This window comes from Pleurodeles waltl, chromosome 9 (assembly GCF_031143425.1).
Source record: "Pleurodeles waltl isolate 20211129_DDA chromosome 9, aPleWal1.hap1.20221129, whole genome shotgun sequence".
In the NCBI taxonomy this organism is placed as follows: Eukaryota; Metazoa; Chordata; class Amphibia; order Caudata; family Salamandridae; genus Pleurodeles; species Pleurodeles waltl.
The window spans coordinates 300632320-300647056 of record NC_090448.1 but is presented as its reverse complement, the minus strand read 5'-3'; the positions used below and the strand labels follow the sequence as shown (position 1 = coordinate 300647056).

Sequence of the window (14737 nt, the reverse complement as noted above, 5' to 3'; positions counted from 1 at the left end):
AGGAATCACTGGGTGGTAGGAATGTTGTGGATCCCAGCATATTCCTGTAGTTTGTGTGACAGAAATGCGAGAAAAATAGAGTTTTTATTCAACATTTCAGCTTTGCAGGGTATTCTGGGTAAGAAAACTTTGGGGAATCTACACAAGTCACACCTCTGTGGACTCCCCCGAATGTCTAGTTTCCAGAAATGTTTGGGTTTAGTGTGTTTCTCTATATGGCCGCCGAACCCAGGACCAAAAACACAGGTGCCTGCCTTACAAAACCAGTTTGTTTTGCGATAGATAATTTTGATGTCTCCACAATACGATTTGGGCGGTGGAATTTGGGCCTGAACTAAATTGGGGAGCTCCCAAGAGAGCACTCTCTCTCTCTCTGCTTGCCACCGCATTCACCTGCTCTCTGGGTTGGGCTAACCCACCATTACCCAGTTGCACAGACTGCTTGCGAAGGGACAGCAGGACTGTCCTCATCACCTCCCTCGTAATGTACTGGAAGAGGAGTTATCAAATGGGACTCCTCTGACTGAAAAATCACTCCCAGAGTCTGCACCATTGTCCTATCCCTCAGATGCTGTCTCAGTATCTGATGTCTCAGTCTCTGATCCTATGTCAGAGCTGTCCTCTATAACCCGAGTGACGCAGCAGTCATCCATCAAGATGCCATCTCTGCTATTGGCTAAACTGTTGCTCTAAAACACTAGCCTACGCAGACAGTTACAAAATCGATGGTGTGTGTGAGATACGTGCAACAGTAGAGGCCACCTTACCTGCGATTCTTCCCTAAATCAGCACGTTCTTTCAAGACACTCAAAAAACACCTTGTCACATACCATTCGTCACAGTCTTTAGCACCTCCTGCGCCCAGTCCAACAATCATTATTGGTGCTCCCACTCCCTCCTCCTCGGATTCCCTCATTACCACACAGCAAAAGTGCCCTTTATCTGTCCATAGCCGCCCTCCAGCCCGCACATACATTTCATCTGTATTATAGCGCAGGTAATGGCTGACTTTACTAATGTACTCAGCTATTTACATAAAATACAGATTTGCTCTTTGCAGTAGGCATATAAACCTTCTGCGCTTCTTTATGACACTAAAACTGCCACTAGACAAGTCTGACCCTTTTGTAGCAGAAACATAATCACAATACTTGAAATTTTTATTGCTGCCTAAAAGCTACAGTTGAAAAGCGTCAGTTGAACATGTGCATTGCTTTGAAGACGCAAGCTGCAACTGCAAGACAACTGGTGGCAAATATATATATCTATATATATATATATATATGTATGTATCACTTTTATATGTGGGTCTGGTTTTCCTGGGGGCCGATCGCAGCCCCCAGGGAAACCACACACATATTGACAAAAGTTATATATAAATATATATATATAGATCTATCTCTGTATATATATATCTATATACATAGATATATCTATAGATAGATCTATATATATATATATATATATATATATACAAATATCTATATATATCTATAGATCTATCTATAGATATATCCATGTACATAGATATATCTACATAGATATATCTATATGTATTGATCTATATATATATATATATATATTTATATATATATATATATATAGATCTATTTTTTTTTTTTAGTTGTTGTATGGTTTCTTCGGGGGCCAAAACAGCCCCCAGGGAAACCCTACAACAACTAAAAAAAATATTGCCCCCACAGGGGGTCGCCCTGCCCACGGGTGACCCCCTGTCCATTTATTTTTTATTCTTTTTTTTTTTTAAAGAAAAAAAAAATTAGCCCCTGGAGGGGCACCTACCTTTTTTAAAAAAAAAATATGCCCCCGGGTGGGGGTGGTCCGTTTTCCGAGGGGGCCGACCCCCACCAAGTGAAATCCCTGGTGTCTAGTGGTGTTTCCTGGCCTCCGATCGCAGCTGTGCAGGAAACACTTTCAGGAAGGCCTCGTAAGAAAGGGGAGACTCTCCCGAACGTGGGGAAGGCCGTTTGTGGCCGTTTTCCCCATTGGAGCAGGAAACGGCCGCAAGGCCGCTTCCTGCTCTGATGGGGAAATCCACAAAGTAACGTCAGCGCGCCTTGCGGCGTGCTGACGTCACAAAGGGCGAGGATTTATTAACCCCCTCCCTGGTGTCGGTCACTGGTTGTGACCCACACCAGGGAGGTAGTGTGGGCGTCAGCCAGTGGCCGACGCCCGCATTTAAGAGGTTAAGCTTTCTGTGTTGTCTTGTTCCAGTGCGATTTTGCTGTATTGATCTGTAGTAATTGGTTGCTTATTGTTTTGATTTGTTTTATGATGTGCCCTGTTCTGTTTTAAATGTGCTGTTCTGTTGCTTTGCTTTGTGTTTATTATTGTGTTATGTTCTCCTATTTACTTTAGATATCTCAATGAATGCTGCTATAGTTCCTACCAAAATCAGCACAGGTGGTAAAATAGTGCTGCTACTACTTTTCAGCTACTTAATCAATCAATCGGGGGATTTGTAAGCGCACTACTCACCTGTGAGGGTCTCAAGGCGCTGAGTAGGTGAGACGGGAGAAGGTAAGGGGGGTGCTACTACTGCTCGAACAGCCAGGTCTTGAAAAGTTTCCTGAAGGTAAGGAGGTCTTTGGTCTGCCGCAGGTGGGTGGGAAGAGTGTTCCACGTTTTGGCGGCGAGGTGCGAGAATGATCTACCGCCAGTTGTAGTTCTGCGGCTGCTTGAAACAGTTGCGAGGTCGGCAGAGCGGAGATGCCGGGTCAGGGTGTAGAAGGAGAGTCGTCTGTTGAGGTATTCTGGTCCGGTGTTGTGCAGTGTGCTTTTTGAGCGTGGGTGGCGAGTTTGAAGGTAACACCCAACCCAAAATGTTAGCACACACTGAAGCTAAACGTGCCACTTCTAATACTAGTTTTAAGCCCCTACGGCCTAGGTGGGGAAGGCAATGCCAGAGCTGCAGTGCCATTATTACACAGTTGAAAGAAAATATCTGAAGTCACTGCTTCTAACGAGGGATGATGATTTTGAACTTCATGACAGATGGGTATGGACCATTTGAATATTTAAATAATTTCAGCACTCCATTTTTAGACACAATGGTAAGATTTCAAATTAAGAATTGTTTTTTAATTTATCATAATGCTATTAAATGATTGGGTATTACCAGCACAGGAGGCTTGATTCCCCTGTAAAGCAATCCTAATATTACAAACAAAATCACAAGATATGAATGAAGGAATAAGATGTGCTTCAAGGACATAGATGTTCCCGGTTTTTTTTCGTTTTGAAACACACAAAAAAGGAGACCCGCTGCCGTGACTGGTTTATGAGCCCAGAGCTTTTTTCCCTACCTCGTTCCTCAGTGAAACATTGGAAGAAGACTTTTCAAATTTCAAAAGATGAAGCATCTATGTGTGGAAGTATTCATTAAAAGCATGATACAAACATCATAGAAATACAATGTATGTATATTTTCATTCATTTTGTACGTTACCGTGTCCATACGTTGCACAATTGTTGATTTAAGGAGTACATCATTAACTTCCGAATGCATCCTGTCTCTGTCTTAACACCGGTCCGTATCTTTCAATGTGGTGACTTTTCTCTAATGGCGATCCCTTTCTGTTCATAAAATTTGTCTACCAATGGTTTTGGTTTCTTTCTTTCCTTGTGCAACATACTATAAACTTTCTCATTCTAAATTTGGTCTTGAGTCAATAATGAAATTGGCCTTTCAGCCCTCTTACCATCAGATTCACGGTACAGCCCACCTTCTTGTTCTCGGTCTCATCACCTTTCATGCAGTCTCTGCAAAATAAGACAACAGTTAGGCATTCCCGTAAAATGACATAGGGATATATATATATTCCCCCAAATAGGAACCATCAAAGAGTGTCAGCTGTGTTGTGAAAGTTCTACATCTTCATAAGTATCCAACAAACATTATCTTTGAGGAAGTATATAACCTACGTTAGTAACATTTGTTCTGATGAATGCTAAGTGCTTGAAAAGTTTGCCAGATGGGTTACTCTGTCACAAATGTGACAGATATCGTGTGTGCCTTATTACAAGTGCCAGAGGGTATTATGCACTTGTAATATTGCAGATTCGAAATCTAAATCAGGCCTTCAGTTCCATCTTAGCGTATGATCATCAAAACGATGATGATAATGGTGACACATACCTGCATACCTTTGCTCCCAAGAACCTGTTGTTAAATGCCTACAGCCATACCTGGACACTTAGAAAGTCATGAAATGTGAGAAAATGAAAGGAGGCACAAAAGATTCTGTGAAGGGAATCATAACATCTTTAGAACCAACGTAACTTTTGACACTAATGAATATCCTTCCCTCTGAAGGCCTATTCAGTTTTGATAGTTTGCACCTGAAACAAGATTCCTGGTTGAGCGTTATTTACGAATGAGTCATTTGTGTAACTTGACTAGGAGCTTGTTGGCACATAGTATCAAATTCTCATCTGTCCACCCTGGAACATGTTTTTAGTGTGTGCAAATCTGTCTCACTGGAGTGGTAGGTGTGTCGGAGCAAGGAGGAAGTTGCAGGGTGTCATCGCCGAGAACATCAGACATGGAACTACGACCATTGCCACACTAGGGTAGCAGACCTTAACAAACAGCCCTTCTTGTTAGCTTTCTCCTGGCTCGATTCCGAGAGCTCCAGCTAAAAATGTACTAACTACATATGGTAAGACATAAAGCCAATTGGCAGAGGAAACATTTTTTATCATACCTGTAGTCCAGGAGACGCTCCATTAGCCGTGTGACAGAAGTGACAAAAGACACTCCTGTCTCTCTCCAGGTTTCTTGCTCAATCTTCTCCAGCAGGCTATTAAAAATAAGAAGTACGCGTGAAGTATCTAGCTACCAAAACCCAACCACAATCCTCTACTAGTACACACTCAAAGAAGGACAGACATCTCCACTCACCTAACACAAACTAGCAATACGAGAGATAGCTTAAGGGAAACATAACACAAGAAGACCTTCCAAGATATAACATGAAACAAGAATCTCTCTTCTACTCCTGATAGCAGTTGGATCTGTTGGATCTCTGAACAAATCAAAGACATCGTGAATTGATGTACAACAAAAAAAAACTAAAAGAGTGCTAGCCATGGTTATAATCAAATTAAAACATGCCAACATCACAACCTATCCATAACTGTAAATGTTACATTGTGTGTATTGCCTTCTCGTTTAAACTGATGTAAGACATTTACACTGAGATATCAATTACATAGGATATGCTTACAAATTACATAAGCAGAGGCACAGTGCCAACAAAGAGGACAATAAAACACGCATTTTTGCCTTCCTGTTTACAAAACAACATGCGGAGGGTAAAATCCTACTTAATTAACCGGCACTAATTAAAGCAGAGTGCACAAGGCAATACAACTGTGATATCTACATAGAAAATATAAATGATTTGACCCCCAGTTTAATAAAAAAACAATAGAAATGCATAAGCATTAACAAGCTCGTAAAAGCCTGGATAATCGAAATACAATTAGCTCTAATTGTTTAAAACTATGATTAGGCTGATGCTTAAAAGGCAGAGACCTAGAATCTCCAAAAAATGCACATCAATTGCAAGCAAACACTGGAGCGCTTGTCGCCCGGAAAAACACAGTCTGCTTAAAAACACAGGTTAATAGGGGCAGTTATATGTCCTACACCGCCCATTTACACTGTAAGCATTCACATGAGGACAATCACGGTCCAGTTCTAGAGTAAAAGTAAACAAAGCACAGACAACTGACATAAACTGTACAAAATCACAGAAGCACAAACACAGTCCACTTAAACATTGATCACTGACAGTGCTATGTCTTACCTCGGGTAGGGGCCAAACAGCTGGGTGCTACTCCAGAAAGCAGCAGGAGACAAAGATAAGTGTTTTTTTATATTTTAGAAACACACAGAGCATCCCTACTACCAAAGAACAATTCTGGCACCATTACCAGTCTGAGCTAAAAAGTGTGCCTTTAATAGGGCAAGCATTCCATTGATTACTTTTGGTATACTGTAGTATATCACCATAAGTGGGACGGTTATGGCCGGACGTGGGTCCTGTGCATCCAGTGTCACTGGAACCAAGCTATACCCAGCTGATGAGCCCATAACTAGTGTGAAACTGGCCCTGGTTTGCTTGTGTTCTGGGTGAAGGAGGAACTAGTTGGCAGTTCTGGCTGGACTGTTCCCATTGGAGTAGGGTCACACTAACTTGTATATAGCTTGGTCAAAAGTGAAGTGGAATTGTGTGCAAGATAATTATGGATTGGGATCTGACCCAAGTAATTACCAGTGGCTAAAGTAAATTCAAGCATTCCATCGATCACTTTTTGTATTTGCAGTTTTAATATGGGGAAGATATCACTTTTCTTTGTACTGCAAATAAATTTGTTATGGGAAACTACAGCACCTGCATGGGAAAAGTGGACTATATCCTACTTCCACACAGCTCAAACTGGAAAGCAGAGACTCCTAACCTGAGGTCCGCGGACCCCTGGGGTCTGTGAAGCCTATTCAGGGGGTTCTTGACTGTTTAACAAATAAAATATTAGTAGATCGATAAAGTATAAATCCATAATAAGGCAACATGTAAAAAGGTGCTTTTAAAATGCTATGCTAATATAAAGGAATTTGAAATTAGAGGCTGAAAATGAAGTTGACATTTTTAGCTCAATTTGTTGTAGCAGGAGAAGTACAGCAAACAGAATATAGTATAGACAATTGGGGGACTCAATTGAAACACTGGTATGGGCTGACAAAAAGAATGAATCCATTAGGAGCAAATAAGACAAAGTGATATGCTATAATCTAACAGATTGCTTCGTCTTTTAGAAATAAAATTACATTTTAAAAAGCTTTAACCTTTCTATTAAAATTAGAATGTCAATTTTCATATATTTTTTTGTTTGTGAAATTAATAAAATATTTCAGAATTTGTGCATTTTCCTTCCTGTATACTTGTTTCAGTATTTTTACATATTGCTTGGAGGTTCAAATCCTATAAATTGCTTGAGTGGGGGTCCCTGTCTTTCAATATAGATTTTGTAGGGGTCCACAAAAATCAAAATGTTAAGAACTGTGTTAGTAAAAAGGCAAGCTCTTCACTGAAAGCATTAGAAATATGAGCTATTCGAGTAAAAAACACTGGAAATAGGACATATAGGCCCTCATTACGACCCTGGCGGTATAGAACCGCCAGGGCCGCGGGACGCGGTGGCACCGCCGACAGGCCGGCGGTGCCCCGCGGGGCATTCTGACCGCGGCGGCTTAGCCGCGGTCAGTAAAGGGAAACCGGCGGTCTCCCGCCGGTTTCCCGCTGCCCCCAGGAATCCTCCAAGCCGGCGCAGCTTGCTGCGCCGGCTTGGGGATTCCGACTCCCCCTCCCGCCATCCAGTTCCTGGCGGTTCTCCCGCCGGGAACCGGATGGCGGGAGGGGGAGTCTCGGGGCCCCTGGGGGCCCCTGCAGTGCCCATGCCAATGGCATGGGCACTGCAGGGGCCCCCGTAAGAGGGCCCCTACAAGTATTTCACTGTCTGCTTGGCAGACAGTGAAATACGCGACGGGTGCAAATGCACCCGTCGCACCTTCCCACTCCGCCGGCTCGATTACGAGCCGGCATCCTCGTGGGAAGGTCGTTTTCCCCTGGGCTGGCGGGCGGCCTTTTGGCGGCCGCCCGCCAGCCCAGGGGAAAACTTGAAATACCCGCCGCGGTCTTTTGACCGCGGCGCGGTATTTTGGAGGGCGGAATTCTGGCGGGCGGCCTCCGCCGCCCGCCAGAATCAGAATGAGGGCCATAATCCCTTGCATTGTCTGCAGTCTCTGCATTAGAAACATGTAACAACCAATCATGGCCGTGCAGTGCCAGCAATTGAAGTACTCCCATGCAGTGCAAGTGCTGAGAGACTGGCACTGCTAGTGAACTAAGTCTAAGGTATCAAAAGTGGAGAGATAGTGTTTATTTTACACGGGAGTGGGATGTCCACACTTGGAAGATGTAACTTTCCTTGTATTACCATGCAGTGCCAGTGTCAGATCTAAAAAGATAGCACTGACCATATTATGAGTCTACGTTGCCAGCTTTGGGATGCAGTGTATACCAAGGCAGTTCTGTGATGTGTCTGCATTGAACATTTGTGACTATTCTGGTCAATTTCTTAAAAGATCAACAATAGGATTGTGAGATCTTTGATTACAACAACCTTACAGTACTAATCATTGCTATAAATGTATATAGTGAAAGCATTGCACTTCCCCATTAGAGAGGTCTGTCTATGTAAAGTACTGGGGGTCCAACGCAAGTAAGTCTAGAGTCTAGGGGAGGCAGATCTATGACAGTTTTCCAGGATAGCTGCATAAAAATGAATTACGTACAAACAATTTAAATGCTACCTACTTTCCAACTCAGTGGTTATGCTAAAAATCTGACATGGGTCCGACACATCTAGACTAACGTTGCACACCACTGCTATTGGGTAAACAATGTAAAGCTCGCACACAGCCTGGTGCTACTACCTGGTACATGCATTGAAGCATGGACACATATCATTTTGGAGCAGTAACTGTCCATGTGGAAAGAAAGTCGGCATCTGTGGTGCTGTCCAAAGCACCCACAACTGTAACATTAGTACTGCACAACAGAACCAGCTACAGTGCAGGCAAAGGAAGGACTGAAAGTTTCATGAATTTATTTGTGAATCATAACAGAACACCGCTGTGGGTACATCAATATGCTATCCATGGAATGGTGATGTGAAGCAATGAGCACTGACCCCAAAAAAGTGCGGGAAATCTTTTAGGCCAGAAAACCCATGCAGGTTGTATTATTCTCTCATTACCTAGCCACAGTACAAGTCAAGTTTCCTAAGTTCTCACAACAATTGAAAGGGTACCTGTGCATCATGATGCTTGGATGAAGATGATGAAAGGTATTAGCTTGATCTCTGGAAGCTTGCCATCTACGCAGAAGGAATGAAGCCTTCTATAGGTAAAATGGTGCACAACAGGTCAGTGGTAGTTGGGCAGGTACAGATTCCAATCACAAAATACTTATTGTGATCTCACTGTATCTGATGATTCTGTGTAGATAGTCACAATCAAATCAGATTATGATCAGAGCTATTTCAATGCAGTTGTACGAATAATTGTTGCTGTATAGTTTTTACGGGGCAGAGCCCTTCAAAAAATGAGCTTTCTCAGTACAGCTAAGAAACCACAAAGGCTGAAATGCACCTGCCTTTCAAAATAAAATTGGAAGGCTCATTCAACCTCTAAATATTCAATTTAGTCAATTTTTAATCAGTTACTACACAGTCTTGCCAAAAATATAGGAATATTTTACAGATGTATAAGAAAATCCAGCAAAATCTATAGATTGAAGACTACAGCTATAAAAACAACTTTATATTTGTGAAATCTTCCATGTTACCCTTGCGAGGGGCACAAATGCGAGAGAAAGGCCTACTTCCAGGAAGGATGGCAATCTTATAAGGTCCTGACTATTGTGTGATTGAAGCTAACACGACATTGCGATCATACTAGTGAAATGGACATTGCATAGATTGGAAGTTAAAGTGAAGTACTAGGGCTCGCACCTCATGATTTAACAAGTCCAAATAACTGCTAAGTGGGATAGAAAACAGACATTACTTATACAATGAGGGTACTAAATGCAGCATTTTTTGTACTATGCTCAATAGCAAAATCTCAGCAAATTGACCGCATTTTTGTATCACGCATTCTTAAAATTAGGTTTTAGGGATGCTCATTTATCAGCTAAGGTATCGTTTTGAAACAGATGCTCACAAGAGTTTAGCATAATCCATCTGTAAGCAAGAAGATTGTAATATGTGAAAATTATGTTTTTTTCACTGCTTGACCTTTAGTTTTGGAACTTTGTAGTGGTCTCGGACTCGCTGATGAATCATCATCTACTGTAAACTCTTATTAAAATGGTTGTGACCAGCAACCCAGTGTGCCTCTGTGAGCGCTGAAATTAGTACTAATAACTATCTAGCATTTGCTTTGAACATATAAGATGTATTAACGTTGAAATAACGAGTAACATAAAATGTGCTTTTCTTATTGGCCACCATCGGGTGCAAAAACGTGCACTTGCACTTTGAAAATAATGTACTAATGCTGTATTGAACAGTCTGTCACTTTCAGCAGTAAAATTAATAGCTGAAATAATATGAGTATTTCTTGTTTTCTGCTGGGCCTCAAGCAGATGAGGTTACAGCGAGAAGTTGTTTTTCTGCCAAAGTACTCATAAAAGAAATTTGTAGATGTTCTCATGTTCGATGTATAAACAAACCTCTTTTTGTTCAAGTCACAAACCTTGTCTTGTGCATTAATGAAATGTATTTCTCTCGATGAAATGGTGCAACACAACAATGTTTTCACATCTTTGTAACTACTTTCCAGCAACAGCGTATTTGGAATGTGCTGAACAAAAGGGTCTACTGACAGCAGTCGGAAGCAAGTCTAAGAAGCTACAATTAGTATTGTTTGGAGTTACGTAAATGGAGAAGCACCCAATTGCCGTTTTGCCAGTTCTTATTGTGTCTTTTCTAATGCATTGCCGATATCTAATGTTTTTGTAATTGGATGTTCTTTCTTCGCCTGATGCTTTTGACCAATAGAAAATATGTGTGTTTCAATTTAATGAACTACTCACTGACCGCAAGATTGTTGTTCTCTTTTGGTCTTTGATGCATGCTGACCGATTCTCATAGTGATTTGTCACTTTGACATTTCATGCTTTACCAGACAGTCTTCTGACTTCCTGGAATTTTATAATTTTCTGAGTTTATGCCTGTTCAATACTGAAGTAATGCTCTGATGGTCTAGTGATCTTATAGTCCAAATTCCAAACTGTCCCCCTTACCCCGATGCTGACACTGCTGTCCCCCTGATGAAGTTGAATATGTACTTAGGGATAGATAATTATAAACGATCTGTGCATTTGTCTTTTGGCTTTTCAGGTACCAACTGCTACTGTTTTAATACTGCTGATGTTTTGATAATGCCATAGTTAGATGTTTTCCAAATTAGTGTTACGAAAACCATTGCATGAAGCCCAACATGCTAATGCTAATCTGAGGCTTGTGAGGTGTTTCTTTTTGCCTATAAACTGATGGTAATTTGTTTCCTGAACAAATGTATTATATATCTCTTTCTCAAATATTGCTGCTATTAATGAGTATTTTCACTGTTGAGATTATCGTTCTTGTTGCTTTGTTCAAGTTAAGAGTCTTTAGGCGATATGGACAGCCTGAGATGTTTCTCTATCTTTATCATTTGATGCTGAGACTAGTTTTCGTGACTTAAGCGTTGTTAATATAGGGAAATAAACTTTCTAATTGATACCAATGGTGTGGTTATTTGTGGCCAAACTGGTCATGGTGGGTTTTTTAGTGACTTTCTACTATTATTGAATTGTTTATTGTTGATGCGAGTTCCAATACCTAACAATAATTATTTAAACGAGTCAAAAGGTTCATCGACCTTAAGCAAGGCCGAATGCTTACTATTTTAACACAAAATAGATATGCCAAGGCCACGCTCACACCTGCTTTTTAAATTAAAGCCAGGTGCTATGCATTTGCGGAAAGAGGGTCTGTGCATTTTGGGCCTCATTTACAAATAAATGACGCAGCATGGTGCTGCAAGCCAGCTTGCTGTGCCGCGCCGCATCATTTTAAAAGTGCAGGGATGCGTCATATTGCAGGACCTTTGTACCATGCTGCAAGGGTGCCTGCGTTGCAGACATGAATGTTTATGTGCAGAAAAGGGAAACCTCCCTGTACATAAACAATCATTAGTGGCAGTTTCCTCTTCCTATGTGTGCTGCACAATGCAGCACACATAGAAAGAGGAAACACAGGGAGAAATAATGTGATTTCTTCACATTGCACCACTTTAGTGCCACCCCTGAGGTGGCATAGAAATTTGACGCATTACCAGCCTTGTAAATCCGGGAATACATCAGAATCCATCAGGTTACATGGGTGTTGCGTGGGAACACCCACAGCAACACCCATGGAACACCTATTTCACGCAGAGTCATGTGTGAAAGGGGGCCATATTTACAAGGCCAAGAAAAGCCACGCAAGGTGACTTTGTGTGGCCTTGTAAATAAGGGCCAGCACACTGCGCCACCGGAACATCAAATAAAATATGGCTCAGGTGGCGCCGTGTGCCACTAGAGCCTTGTAAATGAGGTCCTTTGTGTTCGTACAGAAATGCGGACTGAGATAGGAAAGCTGTTGTCTTACTCAGTTTGACATCTGAACAATAAATTTAAATTAATTTGGTTACGGAGCTCAAGGGAATGAAGCATCCACTTTGCAGCATTGTGTAACATGTATAATGCTTTTTAGTGTGTACTCTTTATGTAAATTATGCTTTATCATTATCTCACAATTATATTAAGGTACAGGTCAAAGTTGCTGTCTTGTATCCAAATTAGTTGGCCCATTTGTGAGTCAGCAGAGATGTAAGCATGCCACTAGTTCCTGGAGCATTCTACCCAGTGAACAAAGAATCAAACTCTGATAAGGTTGTCCCAAAGTGCTAAATATCCTTAAACGAGCTAGAGATCTCAAGAATATCACATCACTCGTTCTTGTCTCTCGTGATGAGTGCCCTGAGGGCTGGGCACATCCAGCTGAGCAAAACAGCTTAATCACATTCCCTCATTTTCCTCAGAGGAGCCCGGAGGAGTTGAAACCCACAACAGACCTTGGAGCATGCCTATATTAATTTAAACAAGCATTGGGATAGCAAATTGGTCTGGATTTGACAATGCTGTGGTCGCTGCTATGGGCTTTGCAAGTGCTGAATGCTTTTAAAATGTTCTGGTACTACGAAAGCCAATTGAGGTGAACGGCCACCTTGAAAGCCTATTTCTTATACTTTTAAAATGGCTACTACAATGCTTGCTGGACAGTGGCATGAAGCTACATTGCAGAAATGTGGCATGACACAATGTGGAGGGGTGGAGAGAGCGAGCCTGAGGATCAGAGAGAGCCTTGAGGAGGGCAGAGAGTGAGTGTGACACTAAACCACAGCAATGCTCCATTTGGGATGCTCAGAGGATGGAAGGGTGGTATGAGAGTGAAACAGTGGCTTAACAATAGTGTCATGGGCCCTGATGCTTGAAAAAAAGGAAAAAATATTCTGTAACATCAGAGGTGGAAGGATACAAGTCAATCACTATCAAGGGTAAAAAGGAAATGCTCAGGAGGCAGGACAAACACAGGACTAGGGAGTAAAACCCTTCAATAAACAACAGGGAACTCCAATAGACAAGAAAGCCAGACAGTGGTATGGTTCCACAATATTGGGGCCAAAATATTGCCATACAAAAAGATAGTGTTCTAAATGTTGTTTACAAATATATACTCTAATTAGAGTAAATAACAGAAAATCTAAATCTAGTGGAGTGATAGTTTTGTAAATGATATTTAGGGCACAATAATTATTTGAGACACTACTCTTGTTAAAAATAGAACCCATCAATTCATGACCAAGGGGCTGAGACAAAGCCCACTCTATGTAGTATTGTATACGGTGCATTCTGTGACAGACAGCTGGAGCGGTCTTTCAAGACAGCAAAAAATAATTCCCCAATAACAGGTGTGGGACATGCTGGCACCATCTCCCATAGTCCCAGGGAGCTCCAGGCCCTTGTGCTGTGGGTCTATGAGGTGGAAGGTCTCCAAGACATCCTGAGCGCCATCCATGCTCTTCTCCTCATCTCCATGAGTGAGGGGTGAAAAGCAAGTGAGTGGGATACAGGTGAGGTCTTCCCTTGGCAATAAGAAGCAGAATTCTAATTTGGCAGGGAAGACTTTGGACCACACAGTCCTGGCACTGCTGGGTGGTGTTCAAGGTGCGGTGCCCTAGGTGAAGTAATGGAACCCACATAAGCACCATTGGATTCATGGGCACTTTAAAAAAAATCAGAAAAAAAATAAAGGCTTCCTATATCAGCTGTGACCATATTGAGTTAAGAAAAACTGTCTAGGGAGAAGGAACACCTCATAAACTTGTGGGGTATTAATATTTGTCTGTGGTGCTCCCATAGTGGCAGCGGAACCCACAAATTGTTGGGCCTGGTTTTGTAGGCTACCTGAAGGCATTGTGAGAACCCCCAAGCTCCCTTTGAGCATGAAGAAAAGTGATCCATAAGTGTCCCAGGAGGGAGATTCAGCAACCACACCTTTAGGTTGGCTTATCATCTGGGACTGAGCTGTTGTGTTACTATGAGCATGCTGAAATCTCTATATTATGGATATGAGTGGATGCTCAGCACCCTGGTATGAAAATATAAAACATGTGGCTTTGTACTTAACTGTTTATTTGTGGTGTTAAAAAAGTTGTTATAGCTAATAGGTCTAGTGTTTGGTAACAAATAGCAAATGTAATAATATTTGTAGTAAAGGCAATAGTCTTATGGCTCAACGTATCAAAATGACTGTCAGCAATTTTTATTGTGACTGCCTTGACAATCCAGTAGGCTTAGCTCTTAATAATTGCTTGTCTTTGAATAATTTTGCTGTATGCAAGTGTAATGTGATTTGTTGTTTAATGGATAATGTCTGATGGTGTACAGACAGTTCAGGGTGCCTTAGAAATATGATGAGATTCGGAGTTTAGTTGGCGAATATGACCATTCCTCAGTGTAAATGTTTTTCACCCAGGGTAGTTTGAGAGGCTTCTTCA

At 41.7% G+C, this 14737-nt stretch overlaps 1 protein-coding gene across 1 annotated transcript in view; it reads right to left on the bottom strand.

The window, feature by feature from the left end:
- The window catches only part of DOCK3 (dedicator of cytokinesis 3), a 1331886-nt gene that overhangs the window by 146698 nt on the left and 1170451 nt on the right, over positions 1 to 14737 (bottom strand). The window contains exons 34-36 of the mRNA XM_069206772.1: positions 5832 to 5858; positions 4725 to 4820; positions 3720 to 3780 (exon numbers count right to left, since the gene is read on the bottom strand). Of these exons, the coding sequence (XP_069062873.1) occupies positions 3720 to 3780; positions 4725 to 4820; positions 5832 to 5858 (184 nt within the window). The remainder of the gene's footprint in view (positions 1 to 3719; positions 3781 to 4724; positions 4821 to 5831; positions 5859 to 14737) is intronic.